At 36.9% G+C, this 13,952-nt stretch overlaps 1 protein-coding gene across 2 annotated transcripts in view; it reads right to left on the reverse strand.

Moving 5' to 3' along the window:
- The window catches only part of ZNF804B (zinc finger protein 804B), a 238,558-nt gene that overhangs the window by 29,688 nt on the left and 194,918 nt on the right, over positions 1-13,952 (reverse strand). For both annotated transcript variants that reach the window (XM_083824589.1, XM_083824588.1), the window contains exon 2: positions 2,159-2,302. In XM_083824589.1, coding sequence (XP_083680715.1) covers positions 2,159-2,302 — 144 coding nt within the window. The remainder of the gene's footprint in view (positions 1-2,158; positions 2,303-13,952) is intronic.

The raw sequence follows: 13,952 nt of genomic DNA on the forward strand, positions 1-13,952 counted from the left end.
CTTGTGGCTACTACACCTCCTGGAGCAAACATTTTGAAGCTAAGCTAACTAAAAGCACAGGAAACTGTAAATTAACTTCTGTCTGAAGACTAAATTGATAAAAGTAAGAAGAATAAAGTTACTTTTTGTGACCAACCACAAAAGTCAGAGAAAAGGCAGCGTTCATGATATTCCTAGAGGCAAAGTAATGCTGTTCCCAGACGTGGCTGAGCAGTCAGGAAGTAAAAAGGGAGATGAGACTGAATTACCCTGTCACATCAGGAGGACAGCTAGCTAATCCTGCACTAACTGAGCTTCTGAACTACATTTGAAAGGGCAGGGTGGGGTGAGCTTGTACTGCCAGTTGATATTCTGTATGTGTGGTGCATTTCCATGCAGCCTCTTAGTTCACAGTACCATCAGTATGGCTGGTTTTAAAGCACTGAATTTGCCTACAAATTAAAGAGAGCTTTATTGCTTAAACATTCTCTTTTATAGTGGGAAGCTGCCCAAACCTCTCTTGCCCAACAACACAAACATAGATGGTGCATCAAGCAGGATGTTTTATTTCGGATAAGCTGCTCTCTGCAGAGGCTGTGGAGAACAGGGAATAGCACAAATTGATCTATCTGAGATCAGTTGCATCTCTGACAAGTAGAAAATCAGCTGAATGGTGAAAATATTTCTGAAGCAAATGGGGATTTTTAGGGATTAGTGTCACATATTTAGGATCTGGAAATGCATTTGTTCTGTATTAGAACCATTTTTGCAGATTAATTAATGGAGTTGGAATGTGAAGAATTGCTTTTAGGTTAATACATAAATACGTTAGATTAATCTAGCTCTGGTTTGAGAGTGATGGGCCACAAGAGTCCTATTAATGCCCATGAACAGCTGACCCTGGGCTGGTTGAATTCAGCAGGATGGTTCATCATGATGAGTGGGCAGATGTTAACCAGTTCATTCATGCAGTGCTGTGATAGGTGTACACAGAAAATGCCAGGATGATTTACATTCTCTGTAATACTAGAAAAGACAATAAGATTGCTTGCAGTGAGAGTGAGAAGTTTTGCCTTTAGTGCTGTTTGTTGTTCTTAACATTTTCTATTTCTAGTTCTGTAGAAGAAATACCTGCAGCTTCTAAATGATTCATATATTTGCCCCAACCCCCATGTACCCAGAAGAGTGATCACCCAGGAGACACTAATACACTAGCAGCTTGAATGTACACAAATGCATGAGAACTTGAACTGTGTAACACATGTAAGAGAGAGTAGAAAAACAGTAGAAAAATGTGCGTTTATGGAATCTTGCTACAGTTCTAATTTACATATTAGAATAACCCATATGATTAGTTACATCAGAGGTTCAGAAATGTTCATTCCTGAACTTCATCAATGATTTTTGTTGAGTTCTGAAATTCTTTCAACAATTAATTGCATTTTTCTTCCATAATGCCAACAGGAATATGCAATTTGCTAAAATCAGAGGAAAAACTAGGATGCAGAAAGCAAACATAGAATAATAACAGGCATACATCGGTAGGATATACCTATCATATATAGACCCAATTAAGTAGATGCAAAAATGATGACAAATAATTAGCATCTATTATCTTTTCCCAATAATCCAATATGTTGTTCTTCAACAATAGTTGTCATTTTATATCATGTTCTGCATGTAAGGCAAAATGTATTCCACCCTGAGAGTCATTACGGGACATAGATTTCAACTTCAGAAACATATGCTTTTTTCTTTTTTCTTTTTTTAAAAAAAAAACAAACTGCTTTTCAGCCCTTGAAACAGCATGACCAGCTTGAAACAGCATGATCTTATGCCTTCTGAATCCAAAAGAGGGACCTGGATATCTGAGGAAGTGCTTCTTTGTCCCCCTCTAATTTATAAGTAACTTCACATTTTAATGTATTTATTTCATTGTGAATATTAGTACTGAGCACCTATCTAAAACTACAGTGATCTTTCAGACAAAGGGGCTTAAATTGTGATGAAGATTAAAACAACTAATATTTTACATTTGATTTTAATGAAAAATATTGTGTGAAATTTGAAAGCATCAAATGTTAACTTGTCTTCTACTTGAGTGAATTTAGAAAACCCCGCAATCAGGAAGGATGAAAGATGGACGACTGTAATATCTATGGATATTTGTCAGGTTTACCTGCTTGTGAGCATGGTCATAAGAATTGATGTGGTTGTCAAATTCTTGGTGTTTGTGGTACTGCTTGTCACACAGTTCACAGTAGAAGTTAGCCTTCACATCCTCCAGAGCCTTGGCTGCAGCTTTCTCCTTCTCAGCATAGTCCTGCAAAGGCAGAAGCAAAGGGAGACACTTTGCTACAGATCATGAGCTCATGCTGTTTTTGTCATCCACATTAAAAACACTAGATTGACCAGAACTGCTAACTCACTGGGCACCATCTTAGTATTAAAGTACAGGCTGAAAATATTTGGGTTTTAAGTTGGATTTAGTTAAATAGTTGTATTTCTTGAATAATTATTCTAAGCACTTGTTTTAGGTACCACAGTAAGCAAAGTATGGAGAATTAAGGCACATTAGGACACTGCCTGGCTCCTCGGTAGAAAATCTGAATAGTGAAGAGTACCAGGAGGATAAATTCATCAAAATCACCAGGAGGATGAATTAACTTCCACAACGCTCCTGGTTGGCACTGCTTCTGTGCCTTTGTTCTTTTGGATGTTGTTTCTCAGAAGAAAGAAACTAGTTTTAGCCTGATACCAAGACATATTTTCTTTTGCGTTCTGCTTTCTACCTCACATCAAATATTCAGCAGGGCCAGACAGCTGCTGGCTATGGCTGGCTGAGATTTCCCTGGAGGAGTGCCACTGCAGCAGGAGCCTTTTCCATGCCACCATGTCCCTTCCCCAGGGTCTACACATCATCCTACCTGAGCTGCATCCTACTGAATGCAACCATCACCTTCCAGACACAGGCCACAGCCACTGATGTGACCTAGCACAACTCTCATGCTGCTATAGTGCTGGAAGATGTCCAGTCTCAGGCAAATACAGATGAAAGAAAGGGAAAACAAGTGGTTTCTCCCTCTGTGTCTCCTTACTGACTCAGGTAGGTTCTCTGGAGAGTCAGGTACTTTACTTTCAATATATATTAGGTACACAGAGAAAACTTAAAACATAGGAGCTATTAGCTACTAACCTACAAATAATACACTTAAATAAAGGTCCTGATATTCAAAGCTGGAAGCAGCCTTTGCTGATCTTATTTCTGTTACAAGTCCTTCAATATCTTATTATTATTATTACACTTAAATGTTTTACCTTAGAGTTTTATATGCAAAATTCTGACATGGAAAAAAATTAATGAAGAAGTCATTAAAAGCAATTCATTTTATATTTGCATTGACAAGTTAATATTACTTGAGTGTGTGTAAGCTATTGCCAGGGATTGCAGTAATTTATCATTTGCTGTATCATTTTATTCATCTAAAGAAATGCGTACTTTTAAGCACCAGACTTTCCATGCTATGCAGACATAACTGTCTGGTGTCGGCATGGTTTCATCACCCTGCCTGTGACAAACTGTAAGTATGCCAAAGCCAGGAGATGCTGCCTGTCTGGGACACCCTGCTCCTCTTCGGTCACACTGCCTGGCAGGAGTGCAGGGATAAGGAGGGAAGCCTTCGTGCAGGGCAGATCAACATGAGTGCAGTTCTTGAGCCTCTCTAGAGCGAAGGACTTTCTTAATGAAAGTCGTGAATTTTAGGCCTGGGACTTGACCAAGCAGCAGGGATGTTGGCTGTCCATGTGACACATGAGCTCTTTGGATGAGTTTGAGCTGTGAGCCTTCCAGCTTTGCCCTGGTTTGTAAGACATCAGGTTGGTGTCAGTAGGTCTTTCTCACATGGTATCTTAGAGGCTGGTGTTGCTAGTGAGAGTAACTTTACCTAAACTAGCCTGTCTAGTGTATGCTAGGTGTATGACCATGCACCTAAGGTAGTATCCTAAGCTTCCTCTATATGAAATAGAAAAACGATAGCCACTGCCAGATGATGATTAATTTTATCTACTTCAAAAGCCTATTTTAAGATGAGATGAAACTCTCTCCAGAGATGTTATCTCTCTCTGTCAACAACTGCAAGGCTCTAAACTACTAACCTGGCCTACATCCTTAATTTTTAGATTGCTGAATTCAGAGATAATGAATTCTATATCATATCTCTTTATATTCAATTCCAAATCTCCCCATGAACCTTGTGTGAACTGACCAGCTTGAAGACAGGAGGTCAAAGAGGAATTTTGTACCTGGAATTTAATTTTACACCTTACAGATGATGCCAACATCATGCCAGTCCTTCCCACAGGGCAAACATTCAAATAAACTTTTCTTGCATGCATATGGCTCAGGTGGATTAGTGTACTGTGGTATACTCAGATTGGCCATTTCTAAAAGCAAGTAGCTTGAGCTATTTCACTTCTCCACTTGAGAGGCTGCTCAGTCATGGCAGTTAGTAGTTGATTGTGTTAGGGGGAAATATTCTTGCAATTAAACAGTTAAATAGCTTTTATTAGTTATTTAAATTTACAAAGCCCATTAAAAAGTGATACTTTTCAGCTTATGCTTCAGATCCATTGTTTTGCTAGCATTAATTATTCACCGGGCCTTTGGTATAATTAAAATGCATAAATTAGAATGTGGATGCAATAGCATTAATTATGCAGCAATGCCTTCCTCGGAAGTCAAGTGTTGGGGGCAACATATTTTTATTTTAATCTGGAAAAAAATGTAAGTTTTACACTCATTGGCAGCCATCCAAAGCATTTTTTTTCTCCTGCTTCTGAACTGTCAATTAAATGTTTACAGCCTGCTCCATCTTTGTTTCTGTTGAAGAAGAAGCCTAATTGTTTGGGGTGAACGCACAGCATTACTCTCTGTGAAGCACAACTGAAACTGCTGTTCATGAGCATTCCAAACTGCCAACTTTATCTTTCTCAGCAGAAATTAATACAGTTCCCTTAGCATAAAGATGTTTTAAAATAGCAACAAGGCAGCTCCCAGGTGCATCCTAAGATAATCACAACTACCTCCATTGCCTTACTGCTTAATTATGCTTGTCTACCATGGCAAAAGATATAATTTCCTGCTTGCTTATCGATCAGATGCAGGGAAATTGAATGCAACATCACATACTTTAGAAAGGTCATGGGTTTTTATTTCTCTGCAAAGGCATAAGAACTTCTACCACTACAGTAAATTGTGCGTAATCAAATGAATTTTCACATACAGACTATTAATATCATCTCTCTTCAACTATAGAGTCCATGGGCCAATTTTGGCAAAATAAATGTGACCAAGTGAAAGAAATGTGCAATTACATCTGTAGAAAACATATGTGATCATAAAAGGTTTACTACACTAATGTAGAAACAAGAAAGTTAGAAAGATGCATAAATATGTTTCAAACTGGGAACCAGAAACGATAATGAGCATGTGTGTCACAGTCTCATAGATTTTATTCAGGATCATACACCACTTAAAAATGTCGTGTAGCCTGGGTAAACATGAGTATAGTTGTAAGATAATGTAAATTAATACCTCTGTCTTTGAGGCATGGGCAGCTAATAGTAAGTACAAGCTCATGTCAGAGATGTAAGTAAATGCTCCTAGAAACCATGGGTTAACCATCTGCTACGTTGCTGCATGCAGATAAATACTGTATAAGGATAAATGAGTGCAGAATACACCTGATTTTTTTTTTTTGTTTTGTTTTTTTCCTGGAAATGTGTAAAATGGCTCCATATTATAGACTGTAATTACATTCACATCAATTTGGCCCACAGAGGCACATAACTGTAATAAATGTTTATATATGGGATTCATTTAACAAAAATACTTCTATTGCACATTAGGTTGGAAGTGCTTCACTTAGCAGTTACTTTTGCAGTATGCTTCTTATTGTGAAAATGCAATTAATGGTATCTGACATTTCATTTTCTAATATAGGGAAAATCAATGAAAAATCCCATGTAACTGAGTTTTCTAGAATGTTGCCACTGACACCTAGTCAATTAAAAATCATTTATTAAATCCAGAGTCTGTAAAAGATATTTAATAGACTGCATGGCCATTAAAGTATGCTGATCTAGACAAAGCAATATTACAGTGCTTGCCTCAGGAATTGATAGTAAATATATCTGCTATGTTCAAACAGACTAAGGTGAAAAGTAGGTCACTTGATACAGTAAAACTTTCAGAGACAGCTTTCTATAAACCCATGGATTTCTACAGATACTGTGGAGTAAATCCATAGTGCAAATAGAATGTGAGAAAAAATGTAGCATCATTATCCCATTTCTGGTCACCTATTTCTAGACTGGAATAGAAAATTAGTGATAGGACATCTAACTGCTACATGAATGCAGAGCTCAATAAATGACAGACTGTTCTCTTTGGATACATAAGCAAGCAGGGTTGTTAGAGTTTTATATCTTATATATAGGTCCATGAATCAGATTAGATAATGAGTGCTAGTATTAAATACTGCTGCTGCTACTGAGGGGCTCGGGGATTCTCAGAAAAGAGGTTAAAGGATAAGTAGGACATATATAAGCATGTGAATATGCTACAGAATCAGATTCTACATTAGAGAATTTTAAGAGATTCATTAGAAACTTGCATGATGAAATGAGCTATGGTTATGTATGAAATCTATGAATTATATTAATTAACAGTGCAGGGTGCACAAATGTTTTAGAGATCAGGATCAGGATTCAAAGTGACTGCAATAATCATAAGATATAGACTAAAATCAGCAAGATAAAATTCAGTAAGATGCTTCACTTTGGAGGGTGAAATCACATCCACCAATACTATATTGTGAATAGCTGAGTAAACAGAAGTGCAAGGAAAAAGGTCCAGGAGGTTAGAGTAGAAAAGAAATTAAATGAAAGTCAACAGTGAAAGTCAAGGCAAATCACATTCTGACATGTTAATAGTAGTGTTATATGTAAGATGCTGAGGGTAATGATTCCACTTGATTCAGTATTGGTGAAATGTCAGCTGTAAAATACTATTGGGTACATCTACCCCAGCAAATAACTTTCATCCTGGAACCTGGTGCTCCATCATCCCCACTCTGTGTATGATAGTTTATTCCCAGACTTTCATTTCAGAGTAAACTTGCTATATCCTTTTGAGACAAAGCTGAGCACAGTTCTCGAATAACATTCAGTTCAAGGACCATGCTCTATAGGTAGCAAGGATGAGACTTTACCAGGCTCTCCATGCCCTATATAGTCCCCCAACAACCATCATCCTGTATGCCTTCAGGCACCCCAATCTCATGGACTTCCCCAAGGTATGCAATACTCTCTTGCCATTAAAATGCACACAGCATTATGCCACGACCACAAAAATACCCATGCAGTATTTTAACACAGTGCTCACATATTCTTTTTTTTTTTCAGACAGACTGAAATAAAGCCAAACAATATGTCTGAGGGTACCACACAGACCTGAGGAGACTTAGGCCAAGTATGGGCATAACCTTTTTTCCTTGGGATGCAGTGTGGCTGATAATGCTTTCTACATCACTGTGCCTGAGAGATTAGACCTGCTTGTTGGGGAAGATACAGCTAGACATGTAGATACAGCCTTTGAGGAAATACTGGTTCTCACAATTTGAGAAAGGTCTAGACATACACAGGAGACCCTTGAGCAGGTCAGTAATGGTAAGTTATTTAAGAACTAGTGAGTTTCATGGTTAAAATAGGCATTTTAGAATATGATTAAATTTCAAACTGTACTTTTTTTTTTTTGAAAGTTCATGTGAGAACTTGTAAATGATGTTTTTTTGGGGGAAAATGTGTAAAACTGTCTGGGCCAGTACAACACATCTCTGGATGTTGAGGACCTGCACACAGATAAGTAGAGACAACAATTGTAAGACTTTTGTTTTGAGTTGCTCATTCACTACCCCTTGGGATAACTACACACAACTTTTATGATCTCCCCCTCCCCCCCTTTTTTTTTTCCTGCATCTATAGCAACATTTCTGAAAGATCTCTAAAACTCATTGGATAAATGATAGAAAACAAGAGCTAATCAAAGTACATGTGTGCAATGTGAAACTTGAGGATCATACAAATGTCCCAATATTAGGATGCACAAATGAACATCAGCATTGTTCAATTAATCAGCTTTTCCCTGAATGTTCTTTTTTAGCTAGACAAGATTCCAATGCATTAACTGCAGAATTTTCTAGGGAAGTAGCCATGGAGATAGGATGAAAAGCAAATAACTCTGTTCGGCTGTGATAGATATCCTCTTACAGTAGGCATGAATGGTCTTCTAACCATCTGAAACACGGACAGTATGCCATAATCACGTGTCTACTGGTTGATAACTTTTCAGTTCATCTAAATAGTGGTCACCTCAGTGGGTTCTTCTAGGGAATCCTACCCACCCATATTCTTGGAACTGATTTCAGCAGAAGCCAACAATATGGATTTTTTCATTTTCATTTACCCCACACATATTTTACAATCCTCCACCTTCAAAACCCTATGCATAGTTTCTGCTAGCGTGGAATCAACATTGCGGAGTTTCAGTTATCTATTGCAAAGGAATATTTTCCTTCAAAAGCAGCAATACTGTAATTCTCAGCTGACGTATAGAGGGCAGCCACTAAATTTTGCAAACAAAGATCTTCATATTTTTCACACTCAGCCTATTCCAGCAGCATTATATCCACTTTAATGTGCCTCTGGAATACCGAGACATGAGAAGTGCAATGCTTTTAGCAGATCCAACATGATTTTCAGAGTACAAACCTGCTAGAACTAATAGGTCAGATCCATCAAAAAGCTGTAACTTTAAAGAGTCATAAACCTATTGTCATGAACCTATTCCTAACTCATTCATTAACTAAATCAGCAATGTTGATTGGAATCAGCCTCATAGAACATATGAATTTGAAGAAATGTGCCAGCAGGGCCATTCAAATCTTCAACAAATCTTATATATTCTAATATGTTGCAGCTTCTGGTATCTTTTATAAGGGACTTGTACTTTTTTGAGAAATAACGCATTCTTAACACTTTCTCAACTTTATAAATGGAACATAACAAAACTAAAAATCTTCATTGTGGGAATAGAGTACATTTTTCAAACGTTTTAGTGTGATTCAACATCTTCACCACATTTTCAGAAATCAGAGGAACTTGAGCAGCTACATCTATCAGACCCTTCTAAAAAACTGATCAAGAGTTGACCTGCAAAGGGAATTAGGGAATTAGGTACCTAATGGAAAGGTACATATGAAATTGTATGTATACAGTTTATGAACTCAATTTAATTTTAAAGGAAATACATAATAAAGTGAATCTGGGAATTTAGATCATTTCTGATTGCAAACAGTAATATTTAAAGGAAGTAATTAGCAAATTAGTTTATTTAAGTGAGCGGAACTGCCTGGAATGCCACGTAGCACAGAAACAGCTCAAATAGGACATTATATCTAGGATGGAAATAATATAAAAAGGAAAGAAAGCTAAGTCACCTGCCTTCTCTCTATTTAGGCTAGAATCCAGAAGGTTTTTTGTCATCTGTGGAACAGACTTAAGAATAACGTTCATGTTAAAGTACAGGCTGTCTAGAAACCTTTATTTAAGACAGAGTATGATACATTTATGAAGGGAAGTATATGATGTAATTGACTCTCCTAATAGAAGACTAAATCTGATTTGAATATTTAGGACAATACAGATACACTGAGCCTGCTTAATGGTATGTGATGCTGTCTGGTTTTTATCTGTGTGATTTTATCTATGTCCGATGTAAGTGCTATGGTTAACATTTGACTTGATATTTTGAAAATATTTTCTATGTATGAAATAAATACATTTCCAAACGCTAATTCTGCCATGAAAATAAATATAATTTCTGTTGTCATTATGTACCTAGAGCATCAGTCCCAAAAAGACGAAAGGACAACCTGCGAAAAAAAAGGTTATCAGAACTGTCATAGTTGGGATATGGTTGTAGAGGCTGAAAAAACTTCTGGGACAACATTGGCAAGGAATGTGGTTTTATGACTGCTAGAGTTATAATCTTGGCAGTTAAATGAAAATACTGAAAAAAATATGGGTAAGGACTAAAAAGATAGAAAATGATAGATGATCTCAGAACATTAGGCATTGGAACGAGTTTCTCAGGGAGGTGGTGGGTGTCGATTGGGGTGTTAAGATATGGTGCTTAGAGACAGTGTTTAGTGGGTGATATTGGTGGTAGGGGGATGGTTGGACCAGATGATCTTGGAGGTCTTTTCCAACCTTAATAATTCTATGATTTTCAGGTGCTCTGTAGATGGCCTTTGCTGACTGGTGTAAATCTAAATCTTCAGTGCCCACTAAAGCTTCAGTGAAGTTATATTTCAAAATGACTAACTTAAAATGTAGATAGAATAGAAATGTGTCTTCTAAGTTGGACAGAACTGTTCCTGTTATGCAAAAGAAATACTGCACCACTCACTTTTTCCTCATAGTCCTGCTTCTCTGCACAAATATGAGTCCTTCAGTGAACCTGATTGTGACATTATTGTCTCCCTTCCATTTGAAGTCAATCCCTTCAATTTTTTCACTATTTCATGCTACTTTCTCTCTCCTCCTTTCAAGTGATCATTTCTTTTACCTCTTTTCTGATGAGTGAGGTATTATCAATTAATCTGAAGAGTGAGTCCTCCATTTATCTTTTACTATTTTCATTTTTCCAATTGCAATTTTTGGAGTACAATGCATGTTCCAGCACTGCATTTAATAGATTGTGCAATGTCATATTTCTTTGTCTGACACCTCTTTTCAGATGAAACCTACTTGACATAAGTTAAGATCCTTGTACGTTTTGACCTTCTTCTACAGAACACAACAGAATGTAACTTATATTCAGTGTCTTTCATATTAAAGTTAAGTCAAAGCACTTTACAATAATGATACTGATTATGCAGTAACTGTGTGGGAAAATAAAGCATGTGTTGTGGGAGCAGAAACAGTTATCACACAACTTATCCTTGTCTTTTAGGATCTTTTTATATTAAGTGCCTTTTTCATACAATACAAGCTAATCATGTCAGATAGTTTTTTATAGTCTTTAATACCAATAACATTAAACATTTACATCCTCTCATTTACAAGTATTTAACTCTTTCTTTGTAGATACCATAATGTTAAAGCCAATTCATGTAGAGCAATTCAATACCAGAAATGGTACAATAGGATGTCTAATCAGTGGCTTTCTATTGCTCATAGCAACAGGGAATAACTGCTAAATTTATGACAAAATATTAATAAATGTTTACTAAATCCAGATCGGTCAATTAATTTACTTGTGCTAAGTATACTTGCAATCTACTTCAGAAATATGCCTTACAGTGTAAGCATTAATCATACATTAATTGAACTATATGCAGACAATCTTCTCTTAAAACTTCCCCTAAAATCAGTGCCTCATCATTGTATTGTATTGTATCTAAGGAAATATTTTCTTTTGTTTGTTTGTTTTTTCAGAAACCAGAATATTTCTGTACATTAGCTTCTCATGCAACCTTCCTCCCTACACACACTTTTTTTTCCAACAGAAGCCCAAAACATTGTTTTCTTTCACAGTGTTCTATGAAATCCAAATGGAAAAAGGAAGGTTACTTACATGCACACATACCACTCTTTCTCTGCCTCTCCCCAAATGCATGTATCTTGGTTGTAAAATTCTATATACTTTTTCATTAACTCTGGATTTTTATATATGTCACAGTTCTACTCATCTCAGCCACAGAAACAAAACAAACAAACAAAAAAACCACCACCACCAAAAAAAACACCACACCCTTTCATTCTTCTGCAAAAGGAAAGTATAACATTTGCATTTTGATTGGAAAAAAAATGCATGGGAGGGAGAGGAGGTGGAAGGCAGGAAGGAAGGGAGGAAGAAAGGAAGGAAAGAAGGAAGAAAGGGAAAAAGAATAGAAGGAAGGGTAGAAAGGCTGAAGAAAAGAATTAATACTTTTTCCATCACTTTTTTAGCAAAATGCCTGTGGCTTGAAACCCACCCTCCAGCACATCAACCAATTGAAAGTTTGTTAATTTTTCAATAAAACTGGACACTCAAATTCAGATTAATAGCACCTTTATGTTAATTTCCAAAATAAAACTCCAGCACCCCATTCTCAAGAACTATCACACAGGAGTAATCACCCAATAGTATCTCCTCTGTACCCAAAGGGAAAACAACTACTTTCTAAAATTAATTCTATGTGATGAATGCAAGACTCCAGAACATGTCCAAAAACAAAAGACACCAGTTACTAAGAGATCGAAAGAATTAACATGAACACTTGATTACTGACTGTAGAAAACAATTGTTGACTGAAGATATTAATTTGATTTCTGTCTAGCACCTCCAGACTTAAAACTGAATTAACATTAAATCAAGAAAAACTACAAACTCTGCGAATTGTCTACATTCTTGTATCATATCCTCTGTGCAAACTTTCCTCTATAAGAGAGATAAGTACTAGTACACAAGGAGGTGTCCTCAGCAGGGGAGACTGAATGCACTACTGAAATGTGTAGAGATGCATAAGAAATCATGACTCAGTAACAATGAGCCACTTTACAGTTTTCTTCACAGTTTCCATGTTTGGTGTATGTACCTCAGCTCCAGAATCCCTTTAGCCCATTGCATCTTAATTGATTTACAGCTACATCATGTTTTGGCTTTTTTCAATTCTTCTTTTTTTTTTTTTTTAATTGTCCCTCCCTCCCCTTTCCTTCAAGTTACAACCCACAGCATAGACAGAACCCTACCTGCCACTTTCTGTGTTTACTGGGCAGTATAATCAGCAGTGAGTCTGCAATGTGTTCAGTTACTATATATTAAAAAATAAATCTAGTCAGAGAATTTCTGTCCTTTGCAACAATGTTGGAGAGACCCCTGTGCTGAGACACCTCGGTGCCACTTACCAACTCCTCCTGTTGTTCTGTTAATCAGGATGAAGACTTATTGCAGAAGGGCATGAAAGGCTACCTAGAATTTTTTTGCCTTAAGTGCTCCACCTAGTCTTTGGCTCTTGGTGAGGTCCCTTCCCAGGAATGGGGTTACAATGAACCAGAGGCGCAGCTACCTCCACCTTAAGCCCAGGGCCTAGCTCAGTACACCACAGCTGGAGTTGACGGAATTTTTTCCACTGATTTTAATGGGAGCATGGGAGTCAGCTGAAACAAGCATATGAAGTAGAAAACAAAGCAAACAAAAGAAAAGATGAAATGTAGATCCATGGGGGATTTCCTGAGATATTAAAATTATTAAAAGGGAGACTGAGAATACTCTGAAGAGGAAAAATTGGGAGGGTAGGGGGGAAAAGAAAAGAAAGAGAAAAACAAGATGAGAAAAAGGAACAGAATAAAAAGGAACAGAATAACTTTACAATCGAAGACTATATATATATATATACACACTTTTTTTTTTTTTTTTCTGCTGGAGCATTGTTGAGGAGCAGACTAATACGGTACTAAATTGATAGAAAATATTTGTTGTGTTCTTGAATTCACCATACATGATTGTTGGTATTAGGTGTAACATTGTAGAATACAACATAAAATTAAAAAAAAAAAAAAAGTTTCTGGGGCATGAAAGATCTTAAATAAATACCAAATAAATACCATGTTGAACAAATAAAAGACGATCCATGCTTGTCTGCCCTTAGATGAGTAAGCTATATAACACAGAGCTAATTCTATCCCAAGTGCTTGGGTGAGAAATACATTACCCAGACGTAACAAGCCCTTCTATCGCTGCCATGGAGACCTGAAGCTTCCTGAGACAACAACTCAAGTGGCTGATTACAGTTTGATGCTGTTTCATGAGGCCTCATGGGGTGTCAATTAATCTCATGAACTTATTGAACACAGCAGAATGTTAGAGG

Source organism: Anser anser (assembly GCF_964211835.1).
Source record: "Anser anser genome assembly, chromosome: 2".
Classification (NCBI taxonomy): domain Eukaryota; kingdom Metazoa; phylum Chordata; class Aves; order Anseriformes; family Anatidae; genus Anser; species Anser anser.